The following is a 26318-nucleotide window of genomic DNA, read 5'->3' on the forward strand; positions in this document are numbered from 1 at the left end:
TATCCCCGTGTGAACTCGCTGCTCTGACACTTAACAGTCAGCAACTTCTCTGCAACTCTCCTCACCAAATCCCACCGATCGATGCTAAAAGCTTGAAGGATCCCAACATCAACTGCGGCTCTCGGGATAAGATTAGTTCAGGATGAAGGAGAGAACGTCCCTTCACCCACATCCTTTTTTTCCCCCTTCTGCTTCTTCTTCTTCTTTTTTTTTTGAATTAGGCCGAAGACTATCCCATCCTATCCTCCACGTTCCTCCCTGCGGTGTGAAACTCACTCCGACTGCTGAGCATCGCATATGAAAAAAGTTAAATCACACACAAAGGCTGCACTGTTTTGGAAACTGAAATCGTCGACTTCTTTCTTTCGGGGGTTTGAATGAAAACAGGCGTCTTATGAATATTTCAGCATCAGATCTCCATGTGTGACAGCCACACTTCCCCTTGAACAAAAAAAGAAAAAAAATCCATAAAACCAGCTAATTCCAGGCAAAAGGGGGCAGACCCCGGACCCCAACATAAACGGGGGTCTGGGTCGCGCCACCCCCCCGCCCCCTCCAGAGAATCCAACTCCCGGAGTTCTCGTTAAACAAGGAGCGCCTCATGAATGTTGCATGGCTATCTTAGTCGTGTTTACACTGACCCCGTTTCTCTGTTTGCGGAGACGACGAGGGAGAGGATCTTACGCTTTCCTGTACAAAAAAAAAAAATCCTCGGGCGCCGCGCTACTGTACTCGCTGACGGAGCGCCACAATGGAGGAGCCCACGCTAACCTGTGAGCCAATAACATTAGCTTTGATGCGGGGAAAGGACAAACGGCCACATGGGACCGTCTCACACCTCTCATGTAGGAGCTCAAACTGTAACTGTGTCAGTCACTGACGCACGTTCAGACCCCGTTCCTGAAGCTTGGAATACATTCTTAAAAAAAAAAAAAAAAACTCCAAGCATGATGTGTCTGCGTGTCACTGCGGAGCGTGATCCTGTAACTCCAGGTTTGCATAGCGTCCCATGCAATTTTCATCGTTTGAGGAGGGGAGACGAAAGATTTTAGCTTTTCAATTTTTCATTATCCTGCTCCAGCCAGACTGTACTCGCGTGACAACGGAGGGGAAATTTGGGGCTCGCTCAGATTAGCATGAAACCATGTACTCGAGTGTCCCACTTCCAGAGAGAAGCACGTCGAGAGTGTGGATGAATCATCAGCTTATTACCATTCATGTCAGACTTACATAAAAATGGGAAGAGCGACAGCATAACTTGATTTCCTGATAAACTGTAAGAAAACCTCTCACAATTGAATATATTTCTATCTATATTTCTACATTTCCTGTAAATCTGACTCTTGTTAACCACCATTATCTGCTAATATTTTTTCACTATGATGTATTTTACACTCGACATAAAATGGAACCAAATATGGCAGCCTTTTAATAATGTTTAGACACATAAAGTATAGAAATATTAGTCATGTTGAACCGTTTCAATTGCAGTTATCTGAAAAAAAGTTATAGTATTATAGTAAAAGTTAAAAGAATCAGAATCAGAAATGTTTATTGCCAATGTTGTGGTAGTTGTTTTGTGATGACATTACTAAATAAAATGATAAAATAATATAAATTGAAAAAAAAGAGATGAATAAAAATACAACAAATTAAAATAAAATAAGAGACATTGATATAAAATTACATATAAATAGTGAATAATTCTTAAAAATTAAAGAAATGAATTACATTAAATAAAATAATATTTATGATCATAACACAACATAGGAATTATTTGTGGTCACGTTACAAAATACAATAATATAAATAAAATAAAATAGAAAATAAAAATAGAATAAATAAAAATAGAATAAGAGTAATGACTTAAAATAACAGAGAAATAATTAGTAACTAAAAAAAAAAACGTTACATTTAAATACATAATATTTATGATTTACACACAACACAGGAATTGTTTGTGGTCACGTTACAAAATACAATAATATAAATAAAATAAAATAGAAAATAAAAATAGAATAAATAAAAATAGAATAAGAGTAATGACTTAAAATAACAGAGAAATAATTAGTAACTAAAAAAAAAAACGTTACATTTAATTACATAATATTTATGATTTACACACAACACAGGAATTGTTTGTGGTGGCATTACAAAATAAAATAATAAAAATTAATTAAAAAAAGATAAATGAAAATACAGTAAAATAGTACATTAACATAAAGTCACATATACATGAAAAAATAATGTAAAAATAAAAGGACTAATAAAATAAAAACTTTAAATTTAATAAAAAAATAATTATGGTCGAAAACACAAAACAGGATTTTTTTGTGGTGGCATTAAAGAATAAAATATGAATTAAAGGGAGATTCATGAAAATACAATAAATAAAAATAAAATAAGGTACATTAAAATATAAAATTACATATCCTTACATACATTAATAATAAATACAAATAAAAAATAATATTTAAATAATATTTATGATTGGGAAAGCAGACGGATAGAAAGAGTTCTTGATCTGCTCTGTATCAATCTCAGTGATCACATGATACTGAAGGTTAAAAACACCCTCTGGAAACCAGCGCATCGTCACTCCCTTCCCTCTGCTGTACACACTGGCCTCTCCTTATCTGACCGACGGCTCATTAATAGGGTCTGTTGAACTCCTGTTCTGGGTCGCCATGAGATAAACACACTTTATTCAGCTTGGCCAGACCCCAGCCATTAGACGGTGGCGGTGGTCCATTCACGGTGTATGCCTGCCGCCCGGGCCCTGTGATTAATTGTAGCACAGGGCAGCGCTTCTGAATGGAGACCTTACGGGAGGCAGAGTGGAGGACGGGGGGGCGGAAGGGGGTCAGTAAGGGGGGAGGTTTGCGCTTTTAGTCGGACGAGGCCGGCATGCGGAGTCTCTTGTCAAAATGCAATGCTCTAATTTACCTAAAGGGTTAGTGATTGTTTAGTTATTACTGGTGTTTTGATGCGAGGGTCCAAGATTCCAGGCTCACGTGTTAGATCCCGAATTAGTGTTTGTAGATACGAATATAGTCCTGACGATAAATCTCGACTTGAATTCTTAATTAGACGTACGTTGGTAACATTTTGTTGCCACTGTATTGGCACACTTTGACATTAAAGCAACAATTTGTAAGATTAAAAATGTTGTTTCTGGCTCCCCCCAGTGTCGGGGCAATGTAACTACACTCTTGTCAAATACAGAATGAGCATTGGTTTACAAAACATGGGAAAGTTTCTGGGTTTCCCGGCGATTTTAAATCTTATTACTTTATGTAAAACGATGCCTCTGACTCACTGCGGAAAAGTTCTTTGGTGGTCACAAGTACACTTCGCCACGACTGAGTTAAAATGAAACAAATCTTTAAAGAAAATATGTTAAACAAATAAACAATCATGCTGCATATTGTTGCTGTAAGATAAAACATTATAAATAGCTGTAGTGGGTTTAAGGGAGAAATTTAATTTTGCCTTTAAGCTACATGGGCGTGAGAAAAAAATATTGATACATATTTTTAATCACAATTTTTGTACAATTTATATTTTCATAAAGTTTTTCTAAAATAAAATAACTCAATTTTTAACTGTCGATTAACATGCAAATTCATTTTGCAATTAAACTTCCAGCCACTAGATGGCAACAATCATTACATCCTCCTCAGCTAAAGGAACAACGATTCCTGGAGGATCCTGGCGATGACTGAGGACGAGAGGATACAGTCGACTCCAACAGCTTTTAAAGCCGATGTTTGGACAAATTTGAGCTTTAAGTTCTATTAATTTAACCTAACGAAGGTTAAAAATCATTAGATGTAACTAAAACTCAGTATCCCCTTAAATTGTTCAGGAAATGATGCGAGTTTATAGAAATATATGGATCGGATAATATCGTGAGCACAGCGAATCGCTACAGCTCTATTAATCTTCCAATTAGAAATGTCAACTTTAAAGATTATTTTCTGCTTAATACAGAAAATGTTGTTGATGTAAACCGGCTTCTATCATCATAGTCAATGTTTTCAGATCATTTCCACATTCCAGCCCCAACGGTTCTACGCCGACTCTTAAGCAAAGACAGAGGTTCCGATGATATAATGCTCCGAGTGGATCCTTATTCGCAGCGATGTCGTGTCTACGCTTATATGATTAATTGAGCCGATGCACTTAGTTTGACCGCTGTCAGAAATCTGAATGGGCCATTCTCGACACACATATCACAAATATAAATGGACGAGTGACACAAGCGCGGCCCTAATGGGTTCCTCTAACACACCCATGAATGATATCACATGTTGACAGGAAGAGGGATTATTTAGCTCATAAGAATGAGTGTTGCTTTTCTTTTGAGGTTAAAATGTATTCAAAGATAAAGTGTCTCATTGCAGATACGTTTTTTTATTTTTATTAAAATAATATTAAATGGATTTAATGCTGGAATATTGTTTAACAAAATGAAAATTTTAACACAATTCACTTTTGTTTTCAACTTTAGCCACAAACTGACACCGGAAATGCTGTTAATACTAGAATTAGCAACAGTCTCATGGTCCAGTTTTTATCGGATGCTGAGCATCTTCCTTCAACCTTGGAGGCATCATTACATCATATGTTTTTACTTTAGGGGAAGGAATTTTACTCACAAAAAATATATTAAACTAACTGTGTTTAAAACTGTGCTTCAAACTCAATTGCGCAAGGAGCTGAAATCTTCTAAAAGTCAATGTCGCGGTCGGAAGAAAATGTTTATTTACCAAACTTTCTTTTCACAGGAAGCATAATTGTGATTGCAAGCTTAGATACCACCCTATCTGTCCGCCTTCACCAAACACGGAACAATATGTTTTCTCAAAAATCTGTTTGACTGTTATTGGAAGTGTCTTTACAATCGTTCACATCAATGATCTCCTTATCTTATCTTATCTGCGTTTAACTCAACAGGAACCATGAAAGGTCTCCCTCATGACGCCCTTTTTTTTTCATTCTCCGAAATGTCAGAGCTCATCTCCCCAGATCTTCAACTGCACCCGTCTTAAATGCCTCCATTTACTCACATAACAGCGTTCGCATTTCTACCTCGACTTCACAGGACATTTCCCTCCCTTGAAGCAGATGAATCCGGGAGCCCTGCCCCCCCCTCCGAGTCTTGCCTCCCCTCCTCCTCTTGTTGCCTTCCTTTGGTAAGGCTACTGCGCGGCTCCTCTGTTTCTAATGTTCCGGCAGAATTCCTCAGAAAGCCGGGGCTTTGTGGAAATGCTTTCAGGAACAGTCTGCCTGTTGTATTATTCATTACTCTTGTCTCCTCTGTGTCACAGACATCCCACACTGCCCAGCTGATGCCGAGGAGGCTGGCACTGGAGAAGCTGGCATAAGGTGAGCAGGTAAAAACGCCCTTGACGACAAGCAGCGAAATGAACAATTATTCTACATATGGAAGGAGTAGATTATTAATTCCACCATATTCTTTACAATAAGTAAGCCTCTTTATCTTTTGAGGAATATGGAAAATAATGGATCATAAAGTGGATTTATATTGTTTTGCCGATAATTATCTTCAAAATCTATACATTTTTATTAAAAATTTCGAAATAAAATGCATAAAGAACACACAATTATACATCACAACACATAGCAACACTGTTAGACCCAGTTTAGGCTGTATAATTTTGAATTGTTAATATTTGCATCCTGTTTATTATTTTCTTTGCATTATTTCTTTATACTACTATAAACTATACTTTGTCATCCCTTGCACTTTGTTCTTTTGTTTGCGCTTTGTTCTTATGAAACTTGCTGTACCGAAACTGGAAACACAATTTCCGAAGGAGATCTCCAGAGGGATTGAAAAGGTTAATTTATCTACTGTATCCATCCATCCATCCATCCATCCATCCATCCATCCCTCCACCTAACTCATTATACGTTACTTGACAATATACATTATTAGTACATTAATTGTAGGCTTTATTTTCCCCTAACAAAAAAAATGTAATTGGAATATTTAATTTAAAGCATTTATTATCTTTTTAAAAACCCCCAGTAGAAGTTGCAATTGTTTAAAAAAAAAAAAAAAAAAAAGTAAGTTAAGGACAATCTTGAGTTTCAAAGAAGCTCTGACATCAGTGTTAATATTCATATCCTGTCACACGTCTGTCACCGGCCGTCCACTGTATGTCCCTCGGGGTATCATAAATTGATAACATGTTTGACAAGAAAATAACTATTTGACGGAAAGGAATGTTCTGCGTGTTGACACATCCATAATTCCGCTCAGAAGTCGTGGCGCGGATCGCATTCCTCTCGCTAAACATCAGAAAGTGTATCCACCATGACACATCCATCACTGTAACTGTCACGGCCCGGTGTGTACTTATCTTTACATAAATTGTGTTTTTGTCAGAAGGATGGCCGATTGATTCACCTCGCTCGATGAAGACTTTTTTTTTTTTTTTAAAAACACTCACCGAGTTGGCGGGGACACTCAGGTTGGTCTCGATGTAGGTCTCGGTTTTGGGCTCCACCGCCTCCTCCGCCTCCAGGATCTTCTCCACGGGCATGTCCTCGTTGGCACAGCTGGTCGACTCCACCTCGCTCTCGCTCCTCTCCTTGGCACGCTGGCGCTCCTCCTGAACGGCTGCATGTAACAAAACTGGTTCCGGTCACTACTGCTGTTTTTTGGTGGAGTAGTTTAGAACTTTAACACACTTTAAGGATCCGTTATTAGGGTGTGTGTGCGGTTTAAATACTTTTGTATTCATTTCCAAGTACACAGATACAACATTTATAGTCATCATTCACTTTTTTAAGCAACTAAAATTCCATTTATTCCAATTGCATCTGAGGGAAATAATGTTGAACTTGCTAGAATTAAAGGAGAAATTGCTGCAGCACAGAAAAATCCTTTAAAATATCCTTTAATAGGATTCTTACGGAGCCTCGGACAATGGTAAACAATATATATATTTGTGGCCAAATAATACTTAATTTATCTCTTAAAATTGACTTCTGTCTTATCACTCGCCCTCTCTGGATCTCAAAGACCCGGGTTCAATCCCCACATTGTAATGTATACATAGTTATTTTAGAGATTTGTTCCATAGAAGACTTGCACTCTGCAGATGCTTTTTCTTTATTAAGTAAAGGCATTTATCTTTGATTGCACAACTTATGTACCGACGATGTTATCACTTTTTTTTTACATTGGGTTCCAGGCTACTGATAAAACAGAAGTAGATTGTGTGTGATAAATTAAAGAATTTTATGTATTTTATTGGAATTAAATAGTATTTCCTGGACACAAGTGTATTCATTTATTACCGTGTTATGTCCAAGTATATTCTTGCCTTGTTTTGATCAATATTTCCTGTAAATATAACTGAAAGTTTGACTCATAGACTCCATCAGGAATCCCTTATTTACCGGGTCACTGCTGGAGAACTTTTAATTTTAGCTGCTTCCGCTGTTTTCATTCTTCATCAGCACATAATGCAGATGCTCTTTCTTTAAGTACACACTCCCCCGGGGTGACTCATAGACATGTGTTACACTGTGGCATTATCTTCTCATCTGTCTGGTGTAAAAGGGACTTATTTCTGGCTGTTCATCAAAGAAATATGTTTTTCATGTATACTGGCGTCGTATACACAAATCATTTATGGAGCCATGAAAAATGTATCGTGTGTCTCGGCGCCGTTACACCATGTGTGATTACTGTACGTAGCGGCCGAGGATTCTGAGGAAAAAAAAAACTTTGAGCATAAATCAATGAACACTTTGTTTCAGTTGATTTCTGTTCTCGGGGAATATGTAGAAACTGGTCGAGGGAGAGCTGCGGTGGTTGTGTCATGTGATTGGCTTTGGCAGAGAAGACACAGGAAATAGTCTGTGTGCTGAGCAGACACGGAGACTCACTGCGGTCGAACACAGACAAACCACACCTACACCCTCAAGTCAAATGGAAAAGATGCATGTACGTGTGTGTAAGACTATAATTTTACCTAGCTTAAGACAACGCTGGCGAAAAAAAAATATCTCTCGTGACCTTTTGTCGGAGCACGTACACATGGATTAATGAAATCATTCGGAAAGGCTCATTGATGAAAGACTTTTGGAAATTTGTCATCGGCCGGCAATCATTCGGCGCACCTGGAGATCATATATGTATCACTGGGTATTCGGTCGGATCTGCCTTCGTTCTCTGGTTTCAATTCCAGAATCTAAAGAGGCCGTGGTTGTGATGAGGGGGAAGAAGGGTTTTTCGTTCAAGGAGGAGGAGAAGGAAAGGGGCCCCGGTTTAGAGGAACTGCTGTCTGGCAGTGGAGGTCAGCACAAGGGTAGAATACTTGTGTCGGAGTCAGAGAAAGGTGAGGAGGGCTGAAATCATGTTAGCTTTATTCTCCCTCCTCCTCTTCTCTCCTGACTGGGAGTACATAAATTCATTTAATCCTGTTTTTCTGTGGATTCACTTTGCCTTTTGGGCAACCGCCTTGCTGTTCTCCAACCATGGGCCTCGAGGCTGAAGCAGCATAGTGAGTCAAGCAAATCAGTTCATATATACAGTATAAATAAAATAATATTTTTTTCTCACGGGATTTCCCTAACATATGTATTATGTATATACGTGTGTTTGTGTGTGTATATATATATATACATATATATATATATATATACTGTGGACAAATACAAAAAGACTAAACATACTTAAAAAAAATTACATTTACACAATTTAAATAATTTACTAAAATATGACGAGAGAATTTTGTTTTAAACACCAAATATTTGCTGCATCGGATTAACACAGAAAAAGCTCGATAAGTAAGTAACGGTTGAAATGTAAACAAATAAAATTCAGGAAATAATGTATTGATTACCAAAAGTAGAATCAACAATATTTACAAATGAATAACAGAAAAAAATCCTTTTACCTAATAGCCAGCTTAAATAATAAAATAATACAATTTTTTTTGTGGTGTTTGTACCTTTTTCTTATCTGTAAAAACATATTATGCTGGATTAAAACAACAAGTATTCTAAACAAAAACTACTTATAGAAGCTTCATGAAGTAGTGTCTTAACTTATAGTATATGTTTACTTATATAAACATTTATATTTGAGACACATGCTTCTCCACCCAAAACTCTCTTTGCCCAAATACTTCATATACTATATCTATACATTCTAAGTACCACGATTGCTGGAGTGATAGATGGAACTGACGTGTGAAAGCAGTGATGCCGGGAGTGCTAATATTTTAACACTCATAAGGTGCTAAAAGTCACACCACACTCTCTGCTTTGATTTGAGCCTTGAACACATGTGAAAGGATTCTCTAAAGCACTGCCCTGTGATTGAAAAAAATAAATACATTTAAGATAAGATAACAAAATAATCCATGGTTCTGGAGCTAAATATTCTATTTGAATGAAACCAGCAAACTCTTCCTCACACAATCCATTTAAATAAAAGTCTTTGATAGCATTAAATCATTCTTGCTAATGACGTGATAATAAAACCCATTTTTATTTAATGCATGTAATACATATTTAATTGACTTTGGTGCCAGATCCTATGGCGGACGGAACACGATGTCCTGACTCTATTCCTGGTAACGGACCCTTATTTAATATTTAAATGTGTCGCTTATTAGCCTGACAACAAGAGGCATTTCTTTACAGGCTCATTCACTTCATGATGCTTTCTCTGTGGAATAAGGAACAATGGCAATTTTAAGACTATAATAAATTACCTATATATGTAATTAAAGCGGCACATTTTAGACTTTAATGGAGAAATACAATCTTCTAGCTATTCTATTAAAACCTCAAATTATTTTTTTTTGAGAGTGATTAGTTAGAGGTATTACTAACCGATTTACGTACTTCAAAGTTTAGATGCATTTCATATAGTTTATGAAGACCGGCAGGGAGGCTATCTTTTTTTTGTTGTTGTATTCCCTTTGTTATATTTGTTTATTTAATTTTTATGTAATTTGTATTTTTTTGTTTGTTTATTTTCTCTTTGTAAAAGGAAAGAAAATCAATATCATGTATTGCACACTGTGATCTAATTTCCAATAAAGATATTTTAAGGAAAAAAAAAAGGTTTTATGTTGTTTTTTTTATTCAGAGCCACCTAATGACTACACGTTATAGCAAACCTTGGCAAGAATCACCGAAACTAATAAAATAAATATGTTGTGTTTAACTGTAGTTATGTTTTGAATTAACATATAACCGCAATAATTAATCTGTTTAAACAAGTTAAATGTAAATAATCCTGTTGTTTACTTTTTGAACAATTTCAATGCATAAATGCTCTATAAATAACAGGGTTTATTTATTCATGACAATTGGATATTTATTCAACTTATTATTGCCACGAATGTGAGACAGGTTTCCATGGAATCAGACGTTCACACAGCCTTTTCCTTGTTTTTACTTTTACAGTCTATATTGCACAATTCTCTCAGGAACTGCCTGTTCCCACAAACCTGTGCTCGGTTTTCACATCCAGCACTGTCGGGGATTCTTTGGGCCTGAACGCATTATTTGCCTCAAAGTATTTCTTGGAGCGGAATGTGTTTTAATATGGAGACGCATATGGCTGCGATGCACAGTGTGACCCGGACTAAGACGAACGTTTACTTCAGGGATCGGCCAAGAAGAACAATGTCGTTCAAAAAGAAAATATGGACTGAATTATTCACATTAAATCCATGATGAAGACCATTGTTGTTGGTGGGAGAATGACATGAAGGTCGTGTTAACATGTGAGTGTACTTACTACTAGGGACGACGCTTCATGAAACAGTGTCAATATTTTTCAGATGCCACTAGATGGCCCTTTTTGCTCTATAACTATTCGATTTAAACAGTTATTCTATTGAAACACACCACTTACTGAACCTTTAAAATGATGACGACACTTCATGAAGCTTCATCCGCCAGTAACCACTTGCAACCAATTGAGGATATATTGATGAAATATGAGTCGAGTAAATGATGTACAGTATTAACAATTTCACATTTCTGTATGAAGCTTATGGGACAAATATATATTATAAAAGGTAAGGGATGGGCCAATGAAAATTCATGAAACTATATGAGGTTTGTAGGTGGACTCCATGGCAGCGCTTCATGAAGCTTCATCAGCCCATCACTAGTAAAAAGAATTGGTTACCAACTTGATTAGTACTGATACGAAGGGATGGGTAAGTAAGACATTATCCTCAACGGTATGTGCTGTACCTTCTCGCTTCATGCCCATGGCTAAACATTTCTGGTAGCGGCAGTATTGGCAACGATTCCTCTGGCGCTTGTCAATCACACAGTCCTTGTTGTCGCGACAGGTGTAGGTCAGGTCTTTCCGCACCGTCCTTTTGAAGAAGCCTTTGCAACCTTCACAGCTGTAGACGCCATAGTGTTTACCTGCCGTGAGACGGTGAGAAAAATGACAGGTTACCTTTCCCATTGGTGGAAGAAAAAAAGTGATGGATTATTGCATATACTGTAAACAGAGAACATGTCTGTAAAAGATGTGGTCCGGCTTTCTAAACGGACTCTTTGTGTAACGCGTAGCGCGAGTCGCGCAATAACGCCCTCAAGAAGAGTTCAATGAATCATGACTTGCGATTAAATATTTTGATTTTCCCCTCTAGGTCCGTGAAGCAAGTATGACGCATGATGATACTAAAACTGTCGAGTGAATGAATAATCTAGCCTGACCCTCGGGTTTTTTACTATCAAAACACAGGACTTATTGTTGACTGCTTGAGAAAGCTGCACCACACTTAATAAAACAGCCAACATATGAGGTCGAACTGCTCTGAACACAAGGATAAGAACAATTGGCCATTTATTTATTTCAATCAAGTTTATAGGAGCTAATTTGAAGTTGAGTCATAAATAATCCACACATATATTTCTTTGGAATGCACACATAATGGAGGTGGAAATACCATCTGCATTCACCAAACACTTGCAGTTTGTTGTCCAAGTGAGTTCCATAAACTACTGCCACCTGTTGTCCCACTAACGCCAATGCTAGCAATAATATATAAAATGCCAAAAAACATATCGATTACCTAAATGAACTATATTTGAAAAACTCCATTTTGATATATTATTATATATGAATACATTTTTAAAAGTGCTGAAACATAATGACCAGCTTTTGTTCTTGCTTTAATAAAACTTGCTTTACCTTTTATTGTCTGCTTTGTACTGGAAATCTAATATCCCGAAGGAGATCTCCAGAGGGATTAATATAGTTTATTTTATATAATGTGATCTAATATAATATATGACAACAAAGGTGCAATGATATGGTGTTTTGCAGCACTGGAGTCGACTGTATCCTCTCGTTCACAGTCATCGCTGTGAATATTTGCATGTTGATTAAAGTAAATAAATGAAGAAAAAAATATATAAGGTATACACACACACCTGCACATATATAAATATATATATGGATAATTGTATAAATACTGTTTTGAAATTTACCCATAAAAAATATTGTTCAAATTAAATATGATTTGAGAGCAAAACTAAACGCATAAATAAAACTTGAAAAATAAATAAATTGTTGTGTATTGCATCAATATTTTTTTCAAACCCCTATTCAATACATTAAAAATAAAATAATTACTTACATATTCCCTGTGGTCTCAAATGACCTCAGATGACCTTCATTGAATCTTACTCAAAACACGTCCAAATCACATGATGCATATAATCACAGATGTGTTTTTAACACAGTAGGAGAAAAAACGCTGTCACGCTGACACGTCTTGTATTTCAGCCGGCTCACTAGAACTGTACACTTCTTTTCCGACAAATATGAAAAACAGCCCTGCAGTGTCAAACTACAAAGACATCAACGTACACTGGGAAAGTCAAACATTGTACTGTAGGAACAAGAACAAAAAAACATGTTTTTGACTGGAGGGGAAACTTGAAAGTAACGGAAATCAAAAAGAGTAAGAGCTTCAATTGGTGAGATAGACCAGAATGCATGAGAGTTATTTCACATTTTCATGGCTGCGATGTTTGCTTAGGGATTGTTGTGCTTCGAGACACATGCATAAGCACACACTTATGTTACATTAATGAATATGCAATAGTCATTCACATCATTTTCATTATAAGTGAATCCTTATTTACGCTCCCTGTAATGTGAGGACTCGCATGGTATCCATTAACAAAACTTTCACCACCTTCGTTCACCCCTGTCCATGATTTCTGAATTAGTGCAGCTTTCCTGGATCAAGTTAAGAGTAGTGTTGTGATCTAAACTGTCCCCGACACATATTGTCTGCATCAGTGGTGGGTTTTTTTTGTGTGTGTGTGAACCACATATCCAGATCTCCTACCCCCTCCATGAACCTACATAAAGTTGACACACCAATTGAGATTGAAGGCAGAGTTGCAAGAAAAAGGCTGGAGTTAATATAAATGAATTAATTTAGTTGAAATGCATTGATAAGTTTGTCCTCTGCTTTTTCTTTATAATTTTATATTTTTTTTGTCTGTGTGTTAACCTGTTTTGTGCCACTCTCAACTTTTCCCCAGTTTTAATGTGCAGATCGATTTCTTTCCCTTTCCTTTTTTTTGGCCTGTAAAGAATATTGAACAAAAAATGTATTAAATTAAATATTAAAAACACTGTGTGTTCTTCCTTTAAAAAAAAATCGTTTTTGCCCTTTTTTTGTTATATAATATAAAATCTATTTAAAAAATAAATCAATTTTAGATAAAAACAATTGAAATAAATTAATAGTTTTTACGATGTCAATAAATTATTAAACTTTTTTCTTTTTTGTCGTATCAATTTAGTTTTTTGAATAAAGGGCATTTTTTCTCCCTTCTTTTATTTGGTTTTGTTGCCCCTCAGAATAGTCATTCTGTATAACATGGCGCCTCAACCCTTGTGATATCTCAGGGTCAAGATGACCCAGTGGCCCGAAAACAAAACCACCAACATTTGTTTTCAGGCCACCAGATCTTGACCTTGAGATATCACAAAGGGTTAAGAAAATGAACTTCCCACCCTTGGTCTCGAAGAACTGTCTTCACCGATGCTCCCATGCTGTCAATTCTCAGAGACAGACATGGACCAGGGAACCCTCTCTCGGCGAACATCTAATGTAAGTACATGTCGTTGTGCCAGTGTGGTCTCTGGGGTTAGTTTCCTGACCGATCCTGATCTTTGAATCTTCTGTGTAGGTTTGTGACTGAGGTTAGAACATCGTCTTTAACAAGATGATGAGTAGGTCCGCCGGCTTTTCATTTGGTCTCGTGTAATTGCACCTTTGCAGAAATTATTTTTATAAGCTTCCCCCGATCCAACGAATTAGAGAAACCTTGAGTAAATCTTGCGACCGGGGAAAGTCCTCGCTGCGGCCTGACTGAGTCGACATGACGCGGTGACTCCGACCGACCAGTTTTAAGAATAAAAGAATAACTCGAGTAATCAAGTAAACAATTTTTAGATGCCTTGAGAATGTGTTGGGTAACTTTGGCGTGTCCTGCTGTACATTGCTCACGTTCTTATCGTGTGCCAACAGCAGCTGTGAAGTGTTGAGCACGATTCCGACCACCCACTGCAACGTTGGATATTTTAGGAAGCAGCAATAATTGTTTATTACTACAATTGAAGTGTTATTAAAAGACTGTAAATTTCTTGAATCACATGAATCGTATTTAAGACATTTCTGTCACGAAATAAAGAAAATAATAAGGGAGGCATTTATGGTTTATTTCTGAGAATGTATCTCGTTTGTTAAATAATAACGAAAAAGAAAACGATTTTATGGTAATATTTTAGACTTCAATGACAGCATAACTCACAATGCCAGCCGGATTATTTAATGTTCGGCTTTGCTGAATTATTATGTAAATATTAAACTCACACACGTCTTGGGTAATTGCAGCATACATGCAGATCAACACTTTAATTTGTATTTTTAAGTCCCTCATCATGACCATGTTTTGAAGTTATTACTTTATAAGACTCTCCCTTGTCTTAAAATCTCGGCAAACAAAAGGTTATGAGAGTGCAGTACATTATGACTTTATAATGGCTTCACTTCTCCTCCAGCCAGCTGTAATCACACCCCGCTTTGTTTATATAACGAGTCCCTTGGAGGTGCAAACATCCAGGGATTGATGACGCGCAGGGACAAACGCTGATGTCTTAGCAATCACAATAGAGTGGGTGTGGTTATTGTAAACGATATTTCATCTCCAGAAAAACAGTGTTTTCAGTAAAGCACATTTTCTAATGTAAATATTTCAATGAAAAGAGAGTTTTGTACAAACAGACACATACTGATGAGGTCCAAGATCTGTTTAAGACACACTCAAATCTACACTTAAGTCGGTCTTTAACATTGCACTTTGTTGATAATCAAAGCCAAAAATGTGTTGATAAAAACTTATGTCATAAATGTATTAAGAACAATTAATTATTCTCCTTAAAAGAAAAGACCTACGGGCCACATGTTGCACTTTAACAGCCGCTGACTAGATTAAAATAGAGATAATATTTACAAATTTAGAAATGTTAAACCAACATTTTCCAGGAAACATTGATAAAAAATTTCAATCTCGTATCAGTATTTGCTCAAAGGATTTCCGGTTACCACCACGAATAGTATGACCTAAATGAAGGCTTTTGTATGTGACTTTTGTGAGTGATTGAGTTGCAGTCAGGGATACAGTTGGTGTTCCGTAGATGCTTCCCTAATGCATGCGTTTCACTGTACATGAATACATTCATGATGGTTCTCACCTGATGAGCGGTCGCCACAGATGGCGCAGATGTGTTTTGTGAGGGAGAGGACGGTGCCCGAGGGCTGGGCGGGAACTTTCATCACGCCGTTGAGGCCTAGCGGGGGCTTGATGTCCTCCGTGCTGCTAACCGAGTTCATCGGAGAGTTTAACTGAAACATCAACACACACAAAACACACGAGACAGGATGTCAAAAGCTGCTCAACGGATACTGAATGGAGAGTACAATCTTTTCCCCCCAAAAAACAGAAAACTGTAAGTGATAAACAAGTGTATGAAGGCATCACGATTCTGACACGATAAGTGGTCAGAGCTTCAAGCTGCAAGCTCTGGTTCGGTCTCTCTCCTCCCCTCCCGTTACCCCCTCTGTTTCAGATCTAAATCTGGCATAGCAGGATCTTGCACCACTTCACCCCAGGAACTCTTTTATTCATGCTCTCAACAAGCCCCACTGGCTCCAAAATGTTTGGCACTGGCATACATCTGATGCAAAATTTATCACTACAGTAGAATAAAGAGACGGCATTTGTTTTATCAGCCGCTGCAACAGAAGCCTGGAGAAGAGAAGAGTGCTTCCTCACTCTCCTCCTCTCCTTTTTTTTTTTCTTTTTTTTTCTCCAGAATGAATCAAAATCCTGGGAAAGTGACCCCTTATTGCCTTTTGCTAAAAGTCGTGAGCAAAGGAGACTAATTAGGATAACTAGCTACACGATGTTTTTAGAGCAGATAAAAGTCTCAGGCTATAATCTAGCAAGCTGTGCTCTTCGCACCTTCTTGTAAAAAAAAAAAGAAAAAAAAATCGTCTTTTCTTAATGATGCCTTAAATTACATGGTATAAAATTGAATGTAAATAATTTAGATGAGTGAACTGCTTCTCCCGAAAAACGCGGCTCCATATGAATAGTAATCATGCTTTGATACACAACTTGTGTACGGTACATTGATTCTATATTTGACTCAAGCTATGAAGTCAAATTGGTTTTCCACACTTGAACTCATACAAAAAGGCAATTTTTATGTCAGCATACACAACATGACTTCATGCTGTGTCGTACAGTAGCAATAATTTGTTGAGATGTAAACTATAAGCTATGTATATATTTGGAAAAGCATTTTCTTTTTTTCTTTAGATACTATGGCTTTAGGTCATTGTCACGAGCCATGACCTTCGCCTGTCTCCCTCCAAACTAACGTGACAAATCTGACAAGAAATGTACTATTGTACTCATCAGTATGTGTCCGTTTGTACAAAACTCTCTTTTCATTGAATATTACATTAGAAAATGTGCTTAAGCCCTGCCCACTGAAAAAGGCATTTTTTTCTGGAGAAGAATTGGCCAACCACCAAGGTTTGTCACCTCCGTCATCAATCCCGGAAGTTTCCAGCTCCAAGGGACTTGTTGTATAAACAAAGCGGGGCATGAAGCACCTCATACATCATAATCTGCTCTCGTAACCTCTCGTTCGCTGAGATTTCAGACGGGGGAGAACTTTAAAAAGTAATATGTTCAAAACATCATCATGATAAGGAACTTAATGCATCTTGGAGAGACTTCAACATTTGAAACATGTGAGAGAGTTGACATTAGTTGCCCTTAAAGTCAAAACAACCCCGAACATGTTTAGCTCCGACTCTTCTGACTCTAATGTGTCTTGAGCTACTGAACTCTAAACCAAACATTATGGCAGACATTGCTATGGTTCTTAAATGCTTCCTTTTGACTTGTGCTGCTTTGCTCACACACTGTACTTGCATGTATTAATGTGAACCGTTCAACAAAGTGAAACTAACAGTCATTCCTGACCTAGTTGAAGATGGAGGCTGTACTATAATCAGGTTATTTGCACATTGATTGCCTGACCCACACTCACATGTGGGTCGATTAAAAAGATAAACACCAGATATGTTGTGTAGTATGTGCAGTCATGGCAACATGTGGATGGCAGTTGATTGTTTGAGATAAAATAGCCTGATACAAGTTTGTTTCAGAAGAAAAGCAAACTAAACTTTATGGCACTTGGTTTGATTCTTTTCAGTGTTTCAGTGAATATAATGAGATATTCTTTCAAGTCAACAATTCTATAACTCCAACTATCAGTAAAGGCAGAAATGTATTTTTTTTAAAGGGCCTTAACAAGCATTCAACACACTTTTGTGGCCGCAAGGTTTTTGAAGCTTTTCAAACAGTTTCAAAGTTAGAAGCCGTCGGCGCCACCACGTACTACCTTCATTTTAAGCTCCAGCACAGCCTACTTACATTGAGTGAAATGTTCCCAACCATGGAGCGTTTCCAGCCCATCAAATAGAATCGCCTGCGTTCCATCTGCAGCGATTTATACTCATTTTAATGGAATTCAGCATGACATGTGTGGAGTCATGGGAATATGAGTTGAGGAAACTGAGCCTGGTGTTTGAAATTCACACACCGAGCTTTTGTGGGATTGGTTGCATTTGAATAAGGGATCTAGTTTCAGGTTCACTGGGTTGAAAAGGTTAAAAATTCATCATATTAGAAAGAAGAAAAAAAAAAACATAGTTATTTTAAAGGGATAGTTTATTCAAACTTCACTCATTTCCTATTCAAGATCATGTCTATAGGTTGGGATTATTTTCAGAGTAATCCGTCAAAAAATGCTAGCTCATATTAACGTAGTGAACGCCGCCAAATTGTCGTCGTCTTCATCTTTGTTAAAAAAAAGAGACGCTTAAAATGATCTAAATACTTCCACAGCCTGGACATGGACTTGTTCCAGAAAAAATATTTAATAAGTCTATATTTTAAGGTTAATATTTTAAGCAATCTGCATAAATATATGGGTATTTATTTTATTTTACAGTTCAAAGTGCCGTTATAAGCGGTCGAAAATGAGCCAGGTCTCTCCAGGACACAGAGCCTGGTTGCATGAACTTGGATGCATCCAGCAGCATGTGCACACGCCCACCAGCAACCCAGCCATGTTCACACACATGCAGGCAAGCAACATGGGGTCTTACCTCACTAAAAAACACCCTTGTCTAGTCTTTTTCCCTTGTAGCAGAACACTGACGGAACTGTCTCCTCAACAGAGATTGTTTCTCGTAGGCCTGTCTGCCTCACAGTAAAGACAGTACTCACCATCTATTTTCAGAAAAGCCGCAACTCAATCCACGCAACATTGCCGAACGTCAGTGAGGTGGACTTTTTTTTTTTTTTTTCTTTGCATACGCTCTTGGCTATGAAGGCATGGTTGGGGGAGTGGGATTAAAGTGGCTCAGAACCGGTTCTGGAAATAGAATACATCTCCCACCCTGACAACACATACATGTGACCCGTATAGTAAGGTATGCCAGCTGTGTGTACGCCATGATCATCTTGGGAAACCCCGGGAGAATTCTCGTGTTTCATACTGTCCAAGTCCATTTGTTTGAGTGGCGGGGAAGGGGCGTCAAACCTTTTTTCCTTTTTTTGAAGTAAAAAAGAAACAAATGAGGGGCATTTACCATCAAGGACGGGAAATGTAGGACACAAGATTCCCTGCAGAAGAGAACACAGAACCAGCGCCTGAAATGCACGGGCTGAACAAACACTGCCTCACGAGCCGGGCGTGTTACATAACATGTTGTGGAGGACTTTAGGTTGGAACATCCAGTCTCTTTCTGCTTGTGGGTGTGACATTTATCAATGGAATGATACATTTTATTATGCGTCTTGCGCTGTTGCTCACCAGGTGGTCGAGGACATGTAATTAAACTCATGAATGCAAGAGGCTTCCGTTTTCCTAGAGAATTATTAGTAAAACACTATAGGGAGCGATATTTTGTTGCTCGTAGACAATGTTTTTTATGCTGAGCCATGATGTAGGATCAGTTACAACATTATAGGTGACTCAGTGCAACATAACCAGCTTGAACTGTAACTAAAATAGCTTTTTATTAGCTACTTTTTTGTTGATTTTAAAGCCTGTATCTGTATTTCATTGGAGGTGAATAAGTCTATTCATTGTGATGAGGGACTGAGATGAAGAGATGGTGTTGTATAACACATTAGTGAAATTAAGATAAAGGAAGATTACTAGCTGTGCAGAGTAATTTTATCGGGCCTGCTAAACAGGAATATTCATGTTGACCTGTAAAGATGCTTGTGTTTAAGATAAGCTAACAATACTACAGAAATACCAAATAAGAGACGTTCGAATTCAAGTTTATTTTGATTGATCAAGCCAATATTGACAATATCACTATCACTTCCTGTCTCAATTTTGGTAAATATAAAATAATTTCAGCCCCGACTATAACTGTGGAAAGACTTTGCTCAGTCCTACAACACCAGCTAAAAACAATTGGATATTTCACTTGTTGATTTGCAAAACAAATAAAAAGTAACTAATAAAGCACTTGAAGTAAAAATATGTTATTATAAACAGTTCAAATTATGGTATCAGAACAATACCAATACCTTCACTTCATTGCAGGGTTTTCCTGAGCGATACCGTTTTCATTTCTAAACCATTTTCTAACAAAAAAACGAAATTACAGATGGTACAAATCTGTAGTTTAGCATCTGTAAATTTCCACTTTCAGTTGTTTATTTGGAGGAAATACAAACAAACAAATAATTTCCAGTTCAAAACAAAAAATCACTGTGATAAATTAATAAATCATGCTTCATAATTCATGCTTCGATACTGGATACTACCAAAGTTTGACCCAGCCTTACATGTGTGCATAATATTCTGCTAAATGAGCACTGTCCAATAGCATTACCACAATCAATAAGACAAAGTCCAGTCTCTCTTGAACGGAAGAAGCAATGTTAGATAATGACAGCCTTACATGTACATTAGTCAAGAGCCACGACTCAAAGCCCAATAAATCACTCGACAATGGTTGTCGTGGTTAATACAAATACTGTTTAATGGAGGGTATAATCACAGCGGTGGTGGCGGTTCTATAAACCATTAGCATGGTAAGGTGGTGGAAAAGAATAATAGCGTTTCCCCAACGGGGAAAGCAGAGGAGAAAGGGAACGGAGACACGAGAGGGTGGAGGCCTCTGCTTAAGACAGGCTTAGTTAGATTCACAGAGGGAAAGCAAAGACTTTGCTCACTTCAAAAGAGACATCAAATCCTTGTGCACCATTCCTCAATACACAACCCTCTTGCGAAACATCACTCGCCTTCCATTTCAAGGGCACCTTTTTTTAATCTCACAGAAAGTTCTCCGCATTGTTTTAAAAGAATTCCCTCAATAAGTTTTCCTCGGAGAGAAGTGATATCACCCTGAATAGGAAATTCTGTTTTTGCGAATCCAATATCAATGTTGGAAAAAAAAAAAGATCTCTGTGGAGAAGTCCAACAAACTTGTGGGGGTAGATATGAGGAGCTCGGAAGTGCAAGTGGAGAAGATGCAAATCTTCTGTTGACATCTCACCAGCTGCCTGTTGAGAGGTGAGGACAGAAATGAGGTCACGATGTGACCCGGTGATAACCCTTCTCACCTTTAACCCCTGACACCTCATGACAAACACTTCCTTCCCCAAACAAACTTCGGCCATCTAGCACATCCAGAGAAGACCAGAAAATCCCCCCCCACCCCATCTAGATTGTGTGTGTGTCAGTCTTATCTGGACATGTATCAGTCGGGAGGTAGGATTCGGTTTCACAGAGGGGCCGCTGTGTTAATGGGCCCACTCTCCAGTGGCCCTTCAGGGAATATTCACAGTTAGACAACCTTTGGAATCAGTTACAGTATTCTGAATTTCCAAAGACACCTGTTAAGGGACACAACAAGGGAATCGTGCATGGCTAGGTGCTTGTTTGATCCACGCTTGATGAATAGAATCATTAAAAATGCATGCAAACAGGAAATCACTGCAGGAGTGGAACATGATGTTGAGCCCGCCCTCCCACTATTATACGTGTGTACAACAAAACAACGCCATGTTCTGATCGTAACTAATCAGATTATAGTCTAACAATATATACTAAAACCCATTATATGCATTTATCATACATCAATGAGCATTTGTATAACAGTTTTACGATTAAAAGCGTTTTTGTGAGTTTCTTCCTTCCTCTCTCTAAATTGAGAGAACTGTTGAAGCAGGAACTGCTCTGAACTGCTGCAAGGTTTTCTGAATGTGCCCCATGCTGTGTCACACCAGGAAGAAAAACGAATCTTAGCAAGTAATGCCGGTACTAACTTGCATGTTATAAACTGGAAATACATTTTACACTTTCGGCCAAGTTGGTGCAAGCAGGAAAATTCATAAGACGGGGAAAGAGACAGCCATTTAAAAGTATTATATACATACTAAAAAAAAAGTCACCACCTTTGATAACCAGTCAGGGAATCACTGTATATTTGTGAATTAACAAGTCTTTAAATTTAGAATTCTATTTATATTGTATTGTTATTTAAGTATTTTATTAAATGTTTTGTGGGCTCTTGCTGATTGTTGTTCTTCCCATGATGTTACTGTAACTAACATTTCCCCCTGTGGCACTAAAAATGAAAATGTAATCTAAGAAACCCACTTATTTGCGATAAGCCAACACAATATATGATTTATGTTAAGGATCTTACTGATTGTTTGTATGTTTTGTTTTATAAATTCATGTGAAAGTAGCGTATTCGTGGAGGTATGCGTCGTCTCAACACATTCATAATCAAATCAAACATCTTATTCTGTGAAATTAAATAGAAAAAAAGTTTTTCACCTGTCAAAAAAGTAATGCAAAATATAAAAAAAACGAGCGTTTAAATACAAAAAGAAATTATATTTCATATTTCTTTCATGACACCTATTATATGAATGTTGTTTTATCACTACATTTTATTTACTATATGGATTTCTGGTTAATATATTTCTCCTGTTCGACATATGATAATAAAATTCCATGCATTCTCATGACAATGTAATTATTAAAACGACAACAAATAAGCGTAATATGGTAGTCGCTCTAAAAATCCCCCCATGCTAGTCTGCCCACAGCAGTATAGGGTTACCGTGAGATCAGACCACCATATGTACCTACAACCCTGGAGGGAATAATTGAAGCTTTAAAATGAATCTGTGCCCGTGAGGCTTTTTAACCACAACGTCTAGTGTCTGCATTAGTAGACGGTTCACAGTAACATAAAGCTAATGTTACTCTGCGCCTCCGCCCTTTTTTTCTACCTACAATCGTCTAAAAGCTTGGTCTCCTGTGTGGTCTGATACAAGTCTAAACATATGGCAACGAGCATCTTAGACCCTCACAATGGTACATCTTCAAATAGAAATCTGAAGGTTGTTGGATGGATAAATGGATTAGCAGCCCTCGGGTGAACTCAGGCAAGAGCTTTATTCTATAAGAGATAATATTCTACTAAAAGGACATGTACTTTTTATATAATAGTGTTTTAATTCAAAATAAGTCCCCCAAACTCGTATAGAAAAACAGTCATTATGATGATAATGTTCTGGATATACTACCAATAATATTGTAATATAGTATTGCATGCTCAAAATTTGAGAATAGATTTTTTTGCCTTGAGCCAACTAAACATTTTTGATACAAAAAATGTGTTCAATCGTGTTCAATCAGAATGATATGTTTTGTATCATGGCAACGTCTTAACTAATTATCTGAAAGAAACACCCGTAATAGGCCTAAGAAAAGCCACTTTGAGACACTTAAAGACATGCTCCAGAAGGGTGAAGGTTGAAACACGCATAAAATTCCTTATTACTCTTTTAAGCTGCGCTTCAAATGAACGACTAATTTAGTTTAGCTCCATGTCCTCTAATGCATTATTTCTTTATTTGTATATTCTTCTTTTTTATTATTTACATTAGCTTTGTTGCTCATTGGCTTCATTGTGGCCGTGAAATGTACATATTTGTGTAGATGTGCATTGCCCTAGAACAAAACCCATTCAAAGTCCATTTGTGTGACTTGATTGATGTTTAAGAGTCTTTATCGTCCACTGGGGATTCACACACAGACTTTTTGTGCAGCCATTAGGGCGACTGCAAGGGTGATGTCATACAATGTGACTTAAGCAAGGTCCATCGAAGACCGCAAAGTAGTGAAATGGAGCTTTATTACTCATAAGGAAAGGAGACACAAAACCTACAACTTCCCCTTCTTGATTGTTGAAGGTTCTGTTTTTAGATCGGAAAATTTATCGTCCAAACTAGCGTTTCATTCTGACTTAATCACTTTAACTTTCTGTCACACGTTGGCTTCTATAAAGCAAATGAGGTGGGAGGTTTTTTTTGGAGTGGCAACATGGAAAAAAAAAAAAGAGAACCAGTTCCATATTTAACAAGCGTAGACAAAACTGGCCATTGTCACCCACAGTGTCGAATGTGTCTTACTCCAGTGGGTAATCTCTTCCAGCTGCATGGAGAGCCATGCTGTCTGTAACAAAAGTGAATTCAAAGACACAGAAATAACTCTTAATGAATTGCAACTGAAATGTCTCTTTTGCTCTTTAGTCAAGGAGTTGAAGTAGATTTGCAGGAAAGTGTGACTCCACAAATTTGTATGATCATTGGTTTAGAACCACATAGTTATTTAATTACAAAGCAAGGAGAAAAAAAAACGAAGCATAGGGGAACACTAAAGAAAAAGTTTTTGGCTGCAGTCTCTACTTTGTTTTTCCTTGTGTTGAAGCCTGGCTTAAGATAAAAGATAGTCTCTCTTGTGGTTTTAGTTTCTTGAAGGATAAAGCAACACTGGAAGTGTTGTTCATTATCTCTCCGGCTTTAATCACATCACTGCTACATCTTTCATCTCAAGGACAGTCTATTATATCATTCAATCTTCTTTTTTCTCCATCTTTTTTTCAATGAGGTCAAATTAGTTAACATTTTCTTTCTACCCCTTTTCTGTAATTGTATAACTGTAAATACAAGAAGTTTATAGAACTTGTTTCTCTATAAAAGTATATAACCATTATATATATATATATAATTATATAAAGCTTCTATTAAATTAATATTTCAGTGACGCAAAACCAGCAAGAATTTGGTCAAGACTTGGCTGTAAATACTCCTGTTTTCATCCCAGCAATATCTGAGGCAAGGAAGATCTTTTTTTTCCTTCCAGCGAGAATCTCATTAGAATGACAGAGAAGGTAATAAGGCCGTTTCAAATATATCCACCGAAAAGACAGTGAGATAACAGGTAAATTCGTTATATAAAAAAAAAAAGGATGACTAATATTGGTGCTATAATACTACTATAATAGTTTTTAATGTGTTTTTCTTACCAACAGGAAACTTTTTACAAAATCTATTTTAACATTTAACAATAAAATATGTTCTTACCAAAAAGTAGCAATAAAAATAAATAGATTTTGGATCCACCAGGTACTACAATAGGTTATTCCATTTGAAATAAACATAGATGTAGTTTCATTCATTGTGAGAATAACCTGTATTGACTGTTAAGTGTTAGCTCATGAGATGTCTTGTTTGGATGATGGATGGTTGAGCAGGAACAGGCAGAGCGTTGACCTCGTTCCAGGCAAATGCTCCAGAAGAGTGCGACACAGGCGAGGGTTAAGAACAAGTGGCACCCGGCGTCGGACTCAAATGTCCTCCCATCTGAAGCACCGCTCCTCCCGACCACAGCGCTGAGCCATACGCTTGGATTAAATGAAACTCCCTCCTCTACCCTTCCTGTGCTCTGTGTTGAACGGCAGTGTGCGTCAAGAAAACACTTGAGCATGTACAGATACATTTTAGATTGAGTCAAAACTGAGGAACTAACTACCTTTTACGATTGATTCATGTTTAATAAGTGCATAAAGATTAATTTAATATGATGTTCATAACATTTACTAAACATCTTGGGAGACACAACTTGACATTAGTTCCCATTACTTTCAAACTTCTCTTCATCATTTCACCTTCGTCATTTCCGTTCAGAATATAGTGAGAGAAAACAAACAGCGTTGTAAAATTGAATAACTAGCAAATACACAAAAAAAGTTCAATAACTGCAGATAGAGGGAAATCATTTCAAATTTAGATACGACTCAAGAGAGAAACTAGGCCACCACAGACTTTGATGTATTAATTGTGTTTTTTTTTTTTTTCATTCCGAGGAAATTGAAGCTAATAATACTTGAGAAACGATAAAAAAAAGGAGAGTCAAGGAGAGCATGTTCCAAGTGATGGAGGAATAAAGCAGAAAACAAAACAGTCACATGTAAAGCTCCAAGTACAGAAGGATCCCAGTTGAATAGGCTCTGGTTATCTTTTGGACACGAGGTCAACTGAGAGCTATTGTGATCGAGGATGAACGTGAGTCTCTGTAGGCAAAATGTAATTTAAAGTTCTGAAACATCACTGTGTAGTTTTAATTATATGATCCCGCATTAAAATAATTTCTCTATAGAGTACTTCTCTCCGTCACAGAAATATGTATTTTTGGACTTACAGTAATTGAGATTGTATTTGCCGAAAAGTGATCAACATCAGCTCTTTTTTAAATATATATAAATATATATATATACTGTACTTTGTACATTGTC

General features: G+C 37.2%; 1 protein-coding gene across 2 annotated transcripts in view; it reads right to left on the reverse strand.

The window, feature by feature from the left end:
* rxraa (retinoid X receptor, alpha a) overlaps positions 1-26318 on the reverse strand; it is a 91315-nt gene that overhangs the window by 17309 nt on the left and 47688 nt on the right. Inside the window, exons 4-6 of one of the 2 annotated variants that reach the window (XM_087791357.1) lie at positions 15809-15959; positions 11266-11445; positions 6483-6667 (exon numbers count right to left, since the gene is read on the reverse strand). In XM_087791357.1, the coding sequence (XP_087647483.1) occupies positions 6483-6667; positions 11266-11445; positions 15809-15959 (516 nt within the window). The remainder of the gene's footprint in view (positions 1-6482; positions 6668-11265; positions 11446-15808; positions 15960-26318) is intronic. The other variant, XM_087791358.1, reaches the window with a different exon arrangement.

The sequence above is a fragment of the Callionymus lyra genome, chromosome 5 (genome assembly GCF_982586985.1).
Source record: "Callionymus lyra chromosome 5, fCalLyr1.hap1.1, whole genome shotgun sequence".
NCBI lineage: Eukaryota > Metazoa > Chordata > Actinopteri > Syngnathiformes > Callionymidae > Callionymus > Callionymus lyra.